At 43.2% G+C, this 12577-nt stretch overlaps 1 protein-coding gene across 15 annotated transcripts in view; it reads right to left on the minus strand.

Moving 5' to 3' along the window:
- Positions 1-12577, minus strand: part of tcf7l2 (transcription factor 7 like 2) — an 83297-nt gene that overhangs the window by 36129 nt on the left and 34591 nt on the right. For 8 of the 15 annotated variants that reach the window (XM_033326813.1, XM_026350974.1, XM_026350972.1 and 5 more), the window contains exon 5: positions 11760-11819. The exons of the other annotated variants lie outside the window; for them this stretch is intronic. In XM_033326813.1, coding sequence (XP_033182704.1) covers positions 11760-11819 — 60 coding nt within the window. The remainder of the gene's footprint in view (positions 1-11759; positions 11820-12577) is intronic. 15 annotated transcript variants of the gene reach the window in all.

Raw genomic sequence — 12577 nt, forward strand, 5'->3', positions numbered from 1 at the left:
TGTGATGGATCCTTTCTCCACTCCTCGTTCCCTTTTCTCAATAATCACCTCTATTTTCACTTCACTTGAGTTAGGCTGTGTCACTAGATTACAGGCCCTTCGTATCTACCTTTTCAATTACTTTTAAGAGTTTTCGATGGACAAATTTGTGCTTTCATGTCCAGTGTTAGCAGATGAGTTGCTGCTTCTGGCCATGAAAGGAGAGTTTTTAATGAGCTGAGGTGAGGTTAATTGGTTCGCTAAGATCTTTTAAGTCATATGCTGCTATATGAAATTAAGTCTATTTCCTGGAGTTTCCCTGGATGTATTTAATAACAAACACTTCAGCCCAATTTTCATTTTCCACAGTGAGAGGGGGAGATGTGGGTAACAGGTAGTGGAGAGGTGAGAGTTTGGATGTTTGTGCTTGTGTTGCCTCCCCCACACACTGTAAACTCTGTGTTTAGTGGTTTCATGTGTCAACTGCCATTCACAAATCTGAAGGATATCTTGCTTAGAACTACAAATACCACTGTGTTTTCCATAAATAACTGAAAACTAATTGCCAGAGAATATTTTCTATGGCCTTTTTTTTCATATTAAATTGTCAATTCCAGGAAACTGAACATTGTATTTAGTTACTGTGGTTGTGCATTACATACATTATCCCCCCTAAGTGCAACGTATTAAATGATTGTCTCTTATTGTATCTAAAAAAAATAATCGGACAAGATGCTTACAAAAAAAAATATCTGGACAGACAAAACATTTGCAAAAATTGTTTCTCTATTTCTCTGTGTTCAGAAATAATGCAAAAAAATAATGCACCCAGGCCACACAGCTCCCTCCAAGATTTATGCAGCATTGATAATCTAGGTGCAGTTTTGATGCATGTTCAGGCTGGTTCCAAACATGTGTTTTTATTTATAATGGGACAACAACCCTGCATGACGCTTTGGCTATTGTTTCCATTCCTCTAACAATAAGGGTAAATCTGCAGCGGTCCGTTGATCACCGCTGTTGACTCAATGCTAAGGGAACTGCTGCATACACACTAATCTTCCGCAAATGACTGGGTCTTTCACTTGCTATTAGGAACTACATGATGTGAATCTGCCCAGACTAAAAGACCTTGTAATCAACACTGGTGCAAACGTGTTAAGTTCAGCGTCTCATTGAGGGGGGTTCAATGATCCTGACAATGTAATTACGGGTTGCCACCACAACGCAGCGGCCAGCAAACTCAACACTAATTCAATCCATCTTCATTTCCAAGAGCAACGCCCCAACCATTGATGGATAGTTATCATTAGAGAGTGACAAAGCACTGAAACAACTGAGGCATGAACGACAATGTGTGTACGTGTGTGCATACCAGTCGTAAAGTCCAGGAACAGGAGGATGTGCCCTCTCAGATGTACACTCTTGCTCCAGACAGCAGGATTATATATTACAACAATGATGAATATAGTGAGACAGGATAGGGAATAGATTTGGGTCAGGGAGCAGGTTTGCATCATCCACACACACACAGGCGCGCGCACAAATAAACACATACAATACCCACACAGAGTATGTGTACGTGTACACATACACACACAGAGTTTGGCTCACTGTGACCCCAACACACAGAGAGGCTATGGCTCGGCTCACCAGCCTTTTATAGCATGCTGCTCAGACTGCTGACAAACACACACAGATACACACTTGCACAGGTCTGGGCACCGTCTGCAGCCAAACACAAAACCACAGGCTGTGATTGAGGCCAACTGGTCTGCTCCTCTATATTTTCAGTCTATATATTCAGTCCACCATGGGCTGTATATCTTAATTATGTACTCTGCCTCTTTTTCCTAAAAGAAGGGGTGACAGAGTCTGCTAGTCAGGCACTGGAGCAGCAGCAGGCCACTAAAATGAGGCCTTTCCAGTCTTTATGGGGCCTCCAGCTCAGCCACTGCATCATTACATGACCTTTAAGCTCTGGACAAAAACACAGTGGATGCCTCGTTCCCCATGTTACTGCTGGCATTACTGGCAAGCACGCTGCACACAATGGAAATGATCCTGTTTTGGGCATTTTTCATACCAAGTTGTATGCCTTCAAAACAAACTGGAACTAGAAAACTTTTCAGGAAATCTAATAGGCTGTGAAACGGTGTAATGACTAAAAGGGTAGACAGGCGAACAAATGGCCAGAAGAACTTTACCACAGTGTTGGGCTCAATGTGATTATCTTTCTTTTTTCTTTGCGGGTCATAGCTTTAGGGGTCACCACCTTCTCATACACACACACACACACACACAGGTTAGGGGTTGCCATTTCAATGACTCAATCACATCTGGAGCTCTCCATCAATAATGCTCAGTGACCCAACAAAGGCCCATGTGGTGGTTGCAGGCCCCGGCTCTCTGAATTAGAACACGTTTGAGTACGAGCCAGCGTCACTGTTGCCCCTGTTCATTAGCCAGGAGGTGGTGCTACTGGGATGTAGAGCAATATTTCTTTCTGACACCTAGATTTGTAGACACTTCCTCAAAGACACAGATGTATTCTTTTTTACTGTCGGTGTCGATTTAGCGGCAGAGAGCGGAGAGAGGTTCACAGTCAGGTGATGCTGCCTGCTTGAATGCAAAAGATTCTCCGACTTGTGAGCTCTTGTTCAGTTGGCTCACTGTGAGGAATGAATTGTTTCTACATCCTTCCAACCTCAGTGCAAATACACCCACATAATTAAACTGGATGCTTACTCATGCACATTCCTAATGCGCTATTATACACTCTCACATGCCGTACATACAACAGCTTTGGAGATTTGTGCGTATACATCGAGGCATGAGCTAAGCAGCCAATGTACTACAGCAACGTGTAGACTGGCTGGCCTGCTTGCAGACCCTGCAGTTTGTTTAGCAACACTCCTTTTGACGACGCCCGAAGGGTGCAATTAAGCCCAATTAGAGCCTGTCGGTTTTATTAAGAGGCACAGACTGGCCAGGCTCGGGGGCAGTGAGGGGTAGAGGAGGGAGGAGGAAGAGGAGAGGGAGGAGGAGAGTCTGCAGCACCAAGCTAGTGCTACTCTTGAGGAACTAGGCAAGCACCATTGAACAGAAACTGGTGTAAATATGCTGTATGCCAACTAAACAGATACTAAAAAGATATGGCAGCTGTGACAGTTCGATGAAATGACTTGCTGCAGTTACCAGTGCTGGACTTGGTAACAAAGAATTGCCAAGGGCTTGATCAAGTCTTCATAATCAGGTCAGGTCCAGCATTTAGCCTTAGGTGCTCTCAGTTCAGGTACACAAACGTTACCTTTACAAAGCTCCATAAAAGCTACCTAAAAGTACAGCTTTGTGATTAGAGACCCTGAAGGGATCAATGGATGACAAAACCAACTCATCTATAAATACTCACTGGCTACATTGAATGCAGACATGTGTGGATGCAGATGTCACAAAGCTTTTTCGAAAAGGGGGTTAGGGGGTGGTGGCTGTGTAGTTATGTGAGCCTGCCCTGATATATTAGTGTGGTTGTGAATAGAGCAATACAGCTGGCTTGGAACAAAAACTGCAGCATCTCTTTCATCAGCAAATCAAAAAAAGGAACGCAAATGAATGTATCATTTTCCCCCCTCACAAATCCTTTTCCGTCGACCCCTCGACAGAGATGTTTACAGATAGCTATCATTCCCCCTCTTTTTCACATTTGTGCTTGGACATGTTTCAAAAGACCGGGCCTTTTCATCTCCCCTCTCGCTGTGAGGAAATTTGCTCCTTAATGGCTTTCAAAACAGGAAGCGCAGACAATAAAAAAAAGGAGAAGTGAGAAGAACGCTTCGCTCCCCAGTCCCCCCTTCAGTCGACGCATCCTTTGCGGAGCTGAGTGCTGCAGCACAGTGCTGCTGTGCCAAGGTGCCAACTGTGCCAGTCACACTGACCTCCATCTGCAGGCAACTTGATACCATCTCTCCAACCGCCGCATGCTCCCACTGAATGGGTTCGCTCAGTCACACTGAAGTCTGAATGCCATTCAAGGCTCAGGCTTGGAATTGTGTTTCGAGTTTGTGTGCTATTGTATTCTTTGTTCACAGCTGCTGTGTAAAAAAATCCTTTATCACTAAACTGAATACTAAAAGGGTTGTATTGGAGGAATGCACACAGGAATACATTACTGCCAATGAGCAAATCACTATCAGGCAAATTAGAGCTGATTTGGAGTCTTTATCAATGACCCTCAGAAGAGTAAGGTTGAACTGCTACGGACCGGTTCAAATTACTACTCTGGATGGTCTCCTGCCAAATACTAGGCTTACTATTTTAATAGTATATGTAGGTGTCTGTTTACTCATGTTGTATTCATAATTCCGCCTCCTGCAGGGCATCTGTGTCCACCGAGTGCCCTTGAACATGCCATGAGTAGTCTTTCTGTGCCTCAACTAAAAAGAGACCTGAAAGACAGCTACACACGCTTCCGCACAGTTGGATAAAACAAACCTTAACCACACAACTCACCCTCACCAAAGAACTAGCTTTTTTTCAAAAGATGTTCAGAAGATTGTTTTTTTTTTCTCTCTCTCTCTCCTCGTCTTTGCTTTTTCCTCTCCCTGGGTAAAACAAATGCATCATTTTTCAGTAAAAAAAAAAAAAACAACCCTTTTCTCCCACCTCTCCCTCCCATTGTGCCATTTCCGTGCATGGAAGTGTTCCCTCCCATTGATTTTTTTTCCCCAGCCAGGGCCCTACCCAACACGAGCTGCTTCCTTGCTGGTGTCATCTCCTTGTGCATTTCTCCTTTTAACTGTGTTTTACTCTTGTGGCAACGTAATGTACAACTGCCAAACTGGCAATGGGGAGAGGGGTGCAACGGGAAGAAAAACTGATACATGCACTCAAAAGTTTCGGCTATTGATTTCTTTTTGATGCAGATGGGGAAAAAAGAGAAATGTTCAAAGCTGCGGAGAGCCTTTTTGATCACTACTACAGTCGGGCCAGTTGGTAATGTTGTTGGTAGTAAGGCACAAGGATTGTGTGTTTATCTGTGCATTACATTGCTTTGTTGTGCATTGTGTTATGGCTCAGCCTCTGATTCCGCGCGGTCAGAAGGCTTATTAAATGTAGTGACCAACATGCACCTTTGTCAGGGCTTGTCGATGTGCTTGCATCATTAATGTGCACAACTGCCTGGAGAAAGTGTCAGGTCCAGTGGAGAATGTCAAAATGAGATGTAGGCCTACAGCTGCAGAACAGAAAAACACCAAAAAAAAAAAAAAAACTACAGGCTTGTGAGAAAAACACAAAGATGAGCAGGACTACTCAAGGGAGTTGGCAGGTTTACAGTGCTATGGAAAAGAAAATTTAAACATGCAGCATAAGGCAGCACAGAGAGCAGTGGAGAATAAGAGGGATAGATGCGAGCCACATACTCTAAATAGAGTAATGAAGTTAGAATCAGCAGAAAGCAATGTACAAAGATCCTTTAATGGAGGGGAAAGCTAGCAGGAGTATTTTCTAGCCACGGCAGCTCCTCGTGTGCAGCTTCTGCTCTCCACACTACGCTTGCCCTTCTGTGATGTGCGTCTATGTCCACTGGGGGCTACAATTAGCCCATCAAACTCATTCCAGCCGGGAATCCGCACCGCCTCTCCAATCCCCTTTTCTGTCTTTTCGAAGCCTGGGCTCCTCCAATGAGACAGGCAACTTGTAAGACTAGGGGAGGTAGCCTTTGATGTGCCAGGTTCTGCCAAGGCCTCCCTTTTTGCTCAAATCAAGACTGAGGAGATATAACAATTAAAATGGCGGGAGACGCAGGCTGACATCACAGTACACACTGTGACCGCTTGTGTGCCACGTGCCCCTCTGTGCAGCTAGGACACTGGCACTTACAGGTAGGGGGTGCATCTCAGTATTAAAACAGATATCAGTTCACTGATGAAGCAATGAGAAGTCATGTTCCAGCTGAGAGCTATTCTTTAAGCCAGTGCTATAAATCTGTCTTGCAGATTCTCTTGGCTTCTGATTGGCTGGCTGTGTGTCCGTCTATGACTGTCTGCTTTCTAACATGTAGGAGTCGTGCAGCATAAAAATGCTAACTTTTTTGGATTCACAGACTATACAGATCACACAACCCCCCCTACTCCCTGCACACATCATATCTTTTTCTCCCTCTGTATCACACACACAGGCCCGGTGAAAGACCACAACTACATTATGTCAAGGAGGATCCAACTTGACCCGCCTCCACAGTCTCTCAGTCTCTGGCATGAGTGTGCCTGACTTCACTGTCTGAGGTGGAAGATTGTCCACAGTTGAAACAGGTGTGTACTCATGCAGATGTGCAGCTCAAGCATGTGGTTTGTATTAGTTGTTGCACTGGAGCCAAAGTGAGCTTTCACTGGAGCAGAGGTCTAGCCCAACCTGTCATTTGGGGTTGGGGATCTATTCAGTTTCAATTCCCTGGATTCAGGAAGTGGATTTTTCCTAAAAATTCCAAAAAAGGTACATGTCTGAATAAACTCTACCATATGCAGACTTAAACTCTGACAGAATCTGAAGTGTTGTTGAGTTTGTATGTATCTTTATATATAACTGCAGTTGGCAGAATGTAAACAAAAACATTAAGACTGCAATAAATCAAAATCTTCATATGAAGATGTAAAGTCAATGAATCCATTGCTGGAGTATAACAACAACATGGGTTTGCATTGTTGTACTTTACATTCATGTTCTGACATTATAAAAGCACCAAAAAGTGAGTTCACATAAAGGCAAGTACATAGCACCAAGAAAACAATAGGGAAGTCATGCTTCAAGGAAGCAGGAGGTATTCTCTCTCCCTTGTTGGTTATTCCACACTTTTTCCAAAGAAAGAGTCTAGCTTTAAAAAAAAAACTGCCATGGATTCCAGTGAATGCCAGTGAGAATCAAGCAAGCTATTCATGCTGCCAGTTGATTTAGGTACGCCTCGCTACACACCAATCAGCCTGGCCCCGGCCTCGCCAGCCACTCACTTGTCTGCCATTCCAACACAAGATGGAGACAGTGCCAAACGTTCCAATTAAAATATCCATTTGTGATGTCTGTGCAGAAAAAAAACAAAACAAATACCATGCTTTTTCGATAGCGTAGGAGAAAATACAACAAAAGCTGCCAAAATTCTGTGGACAAGCCACATACTTAAGAGTTTTCTGTCTACACAGACTAAATAAGTATGAAGAGTGTGAATGTAGGCAGAATGAGTGTGCATGACGAAGAGAGACAGACAGAGCGTGTGCATGCATGGGAGTGGGAGCGTCTTGTTATGGAGGAACAGAGCATGTTGCAGATAAGAGGGCGATGCTGTTCAAAGAAAAAGGCAGGCCGGTAAAGTGCACGCCGATTCGACATCATCGACTTACTGTCCCTTAATGAGCCTGGAGAGGAAGTCTGGTGTCCATAGAATCCGCTCCTGTCTCGCTCCAATCATGCTGCTGGGCTTTTTATTCAAATCTCACACACAACTGTCACACATTCAGTCTGGCCGTGCTGTTTATCTTACTCCAGGAGGATGTTAACAAGACAAATGAATGAATAAATACACAAATAATGCGTTTAGGTAATGTTAATAATGTATGAAATGGAAGCTGCTTTTTGACAGTAGCGCTGCACTAAGGATTCTTTCCGACTTTAGTGACAGGCTTGTTTATTCTCTTCCCAGCATGCAATTCTCTGCATCTCTCGAAAGCAATGTCTGGCCATTGCTTGCCGTCTATAGCACATCTCGCTGATGAGAAAAAGTGGTCTGACACATTAGTTTAGACTTCTCTTCCATGAAAAACAGCCTGTATACCGTCAGGTTTGAGCCATCTCTTCCTTCATCCAAAACCTCTACTATGATGATCCGCCTTAATCTGATGAAATCCAAGTCTCCTTTTCACCCCATCACACTTCCCTCTTGCTATTACATGACTGATTCCAGTGACGTTTTCAACAGGCTATTCAATTAGAGAAGATTTTTTTGAAAGACTGGGTAAATATACACGAAAGCATGTGCACACCTGCACAGGTATGCAAGAGCAGTTAAATCGCAGTGTCACTTGTCTCAAAGAGGTGTCCCAAATTTCCAGGACTATTAGGAAAAACAAAACAAATAAAAAACATGAGCAGGGAAAAACACTCAAAGAAACTGACTGGGAAGGAAAATAAGTCTCACATCAATTTTCTTTCCGGGTCCAAGACAAAAGCAGGGCCTGGCACTCAGACGCCGTCAAGAAGAAAAAAATATAACAACACACACATCAAAACCAGAGCCAAACAAATCCAAGAAAAGTTCAGATAGGTCTTCATTGGAACTTCCGAGAGGAACAAAAATCAAATAAATTGGGGCCTGAAACCACTGTTAGAATATATGAGGAAGGTGACGGAGCACGATGCTAAATGACTCAGAAAGCAGACACCCAGTGTTTACCTCTGCAAACTCCAAAGAAAAGCCCCTCTCCTGTTATAACACTGGTGGGAACAGAAAACTAAATTCAAGGCAGCTTAAGTGCTCTCTGGAATCACTCAGCATTCTGCCGTCTTCAACACAAACACATCCACAGAGTTCAAATTTGACTGTGACAGTGTATTCATCCATAACTGTAAATTGTCCTTTGGGGAATTTGGTGGGGCTTGATATTCTCTCCATCTTTCCCCACTCTAGTCCCCTTCTTCTCTCCCTTTCCAAAAAGCCGTCTCCATCACTCTCAATCACAAGATGCTTGTACATATGTATACAACAGACGGTTGTCATAGCAATTGTGGGATTGCGCAACACGAAGGGATTGCAAAATCACAGAGAGATTAATGAGGCCCAATAATGGGTAAAATGAAGAATGTTTGGTGCGTCCATGAAACACCTGTTGTACTCATTTTTAGAGGCTTATTATGGCATGTCACTGTGCACGGGTTCTCCTGAAGACTGCAAAAGTGTCATTTTAATTTGGTACTTAAATGTCGAACGTCTAGCAGGAAAAAGCCTGCTAGCTACAGCACATACACTATTGCGAACCCAGATCCAGAGTCCTCTTAAAGAATAGCTACCATATGTCCAAGACACTTGATATTAACCAGCGAGTCAAACAAGACGTCCCATGCACTACTCACACGCAAAAATTATAACACAAACTGCTACGTTTGACCTCAGCTACTTTTCACACATTTAGTCTGGTTTCACAATGTCCGTACCTACAGTGCATATATTCTAACGCTTGTGCGTATGCATGTGTGTCAGTATCATAACATGGAAGAGCCAAATACTACTCTAAATTCTGCAGCCCACCCCTGGGATATTCACTAAATCACTTCACCCTGCTCTCAAAAGTTCACTTCCAAACTTCTTGGAAAAAGGAGCAGATATTTCTGAGGAGTAACAAAGAGGGTTAGTGAGAATAATAACCTTGTGTTTAATCCCACACAATTCTGCCTCGTACCAGAGTGAAAACAGCAAGCCAAGGGGGACTTGCAGCAAAAATAAATCAACTCTCCTGCAGACGGATGTGTGTAAGCAACATATAATAACAGAGTCAAGTGTCAGGAGTTTATCTATAAGAAAAATACCAGAAACTACCAAACTTGTGCTTTAATAGCTGAGCTACGGCTGAGTACAAAAGTTGTGATGTGTGGACTGTGTTTGCTTTTCTCCTTTCCTTTTTCCAAACTCTTCTCCTTTGCTGTACTTCCCCTCCTCTGTGTGGTTCAGCCCAAACCTCAGCTCCTTACATACTGCTGCTGGGGGGGGAAAAAAAAACGAGGTCACGGATCGCCTTACTCCAGCCTGCCTCCGTATGGTCACAACCCCCCTCCACACCTTCCCCTACTAGCCCCTCTCACTCAGAACCTCATTCCATCACTGTGGCCAAATCCGCCTCATCCATGCTCCCTCCTCCCCGCTGTTTCATTTCTTCCCTCCCTCTCCTCTTCTCCACTCCCACCCTTCCCGTGCCCTCAGCCCAGTGCTAATTGGTAAATCTGTTGAACCATGCCAGGCCCAACAATGAGACACCTGGAGTTCTGTCAAAACAAGTTTCCCTGTGAAACGGCCTCCAGTGTTAATACAGTAGCGCGGGGGAGCTACTGAGTCTGTTGACGCTCATGGAGCTGGTCACAGAACGGAGCCGGGGATGGTGCTATCTGGGGAGATTTGGCAAAGATGAGTGCACTCAACTGTCAGTCTGTTAGAAGTGGTACATCATAAATGTGATTATGTATCGAGATCACATGTGAACTTTGATCCTAGCTCTTTCTGCAAACTAACTATGACCTAATCATGATTATCACATTTTTTTATAAAGCCTACTCAGCTATTTTTTTTTAACTTCTTGCTTACTATCTGCTCCATGCAGGCCTGCGAGTCAGATCTCTGGGTTAAATGAGTTCGCGTTGTATGCAAACACATGAAAGTTAGAACCTGACCTGACCTAGTTCCGACTTCTTGTCATCTAAAACTCAAATCACACCTAAGATGCGTGGATACTACAGTACATATATACTGGTTTAGACAAAGGTGTGTTTGTAAGACACAAACACACACAGAAAGACAGACAGGCACACCCAACAATGATCCTGCCAGACCTTGTCAAACAAGTTCTAGCAAAGGCACTTGTATAAGAGAGGGAGGGGGGGAGGAGGCAGCAAGCTGACATAGTGAGGAATGTTTTTTTTTGTTTTGTTTTTTTGCTGCGTCTTTTTTTTTTTTTTTTTTTTTTAAACGCTAGTAGACTACGGCACCATATTAATAGCTGTTTGCGCAATTAACCATAGTTTACCTTGTGTCTTTCTTTCTTTTTTGAAGGACTCATGTTATTTACTGGAAACAAAAGCCCAGCAGAGTGCACAAAATCAACAAGCAATTGATTAGTCAAACAATTCAAGTACGCGAGGCAGACGGAGAGCCATGCTCGCCTCGGAGGAGATTAATAAGTTCTCCTTTGGGATTCATAATGCCAGACTCTTTCCAGTTTGACAGGGTATGACTAAAACAAACCAATACAAGGCTCACTAATGTCCTTAGCATGTTAGCTCTGCAATAAGGATCAAGACTAACCTTCCTACTTTATTAAAGGACCTGCAGTGTTAGATCACTTTCAGCTTAGGTCATGTTTGATCCAAATCTTGAAGCAGCGAACATAAACGGTGTGTGTTATTGCACCAACTGTTGCATCTCTGTCTTGCATTCAGACCCAGATGCTGTTAATAAAGAGAACTCTTCAAAACAGCAGCACAAACAAAACAGCAAGACTCGTATCTCCTGTTGGGGGGGGATTGTGAGCTAATTCAAACCAAACCACTTCCACAGCTAAAAACAATGTTGTTATTAAACCAGAACAATCCAGAAACAGAGACCAGTTAGGCTCGGAGACAAATAAAGCAGGCAAACCGAATCTTTCACACACAGAAATGAGTAAACACGAAGCTGGACAAGAAAACAACTGGACTATGTCATGAGGCTTGACAGTCTCTGTTTAGTGTAAAATTTACGTAAGCACTTTGGACAAATGCATGAGGCCTGTATTGCCCAAAACATCCCTCCTACACAAATGTCCCATCACCTGAATTGACATTTTAGACATTCAAAAGCACATGAGCAACAAAGCAGCAGCAGCAGCAGCAGCAGGATTGAATAAGCACAAAGCTCAACACAGCATGATTATCAGAATTATCACCAGGATTGTGGTTTCATTCATTTTTTTTTTGTATTTAATCAACAATTATCAGTTGTTAATTTGTGTGTGGAATCAAGATATTTTTGGAATTCAAAGGTCTCTCACCAAATGAAATTGGTGAAGGCTCAGATCTGACTGTCCGGGGAATTCCCAGCAGAAGGGCCCCTGAAAGGCAAAGATGGACGTTCCCAAGTCACACAATTATATCAGCTCTCCATCTCTTCTACGCACGCTCTCTCTTTCTCTCTCTCTTTATCTAATACACACACTCACAAACACACACATCTGAATACAATCCCAGCCGATCAGGTTTTATGCAAAAAGCAATGTGTTCTCCCTGGAAATAATGCATCCCTTGGCTTTTTAGTTATTTAAACTACTTCCTCATCTCTGCTGGCTCAGCTTTCTCCTGGGTGTATGTTGGACCCCATTATTACTCATTTTATACAGAAAGAAGAGGAGAACACTGGCTCTACACTGGTTACACTGATGTTGGTACTGGCTGACTGGTTGTTAAAACAATATTTCACTTTGGTAGGACATTTTACCTTTGTATCCACACCTTCACACATGTCAAGGAGCAGTCAGCTGTTCTGGGGATCCACTGTCACCACTAAATTAGGCACAGATTTTTCTAACTATAAATATCTTTGACTGCAAGATTCCATACATAGAAGTAGTATTAGTAGTAATTTCAGTTCAGTTCAGTAAAAATGTAAATTGTTAGCCGCCAGATTTGCATCTAGTGTCCCTCAGAACGAAAACATCACATCTAACATCTTTTTGACTGATAAGAGATAATAAACAACAGAAGAGAGAATAGGGAAAGACAGGAAGAGAGAATAACACAAGTGAAAGTGTCATGCAGAGAAACCAACAGGGCCTTTAGTTTACAGAGGGGCTCCAGGACCTGAGAGCTACTG

This window comes from Anabas testudineus, chromosome 19 (genome assembly GCF_900324465.2).
Source record: "Anabas testudineus chromosome 19, fAnaTes1.2, whole genome shotgun sequence".
NCBI lineage: Eukaryota > Metazoa > Chordata > Actinopteri > Anabantiformes > Anabantidae > Anabas > Anabas testudineus.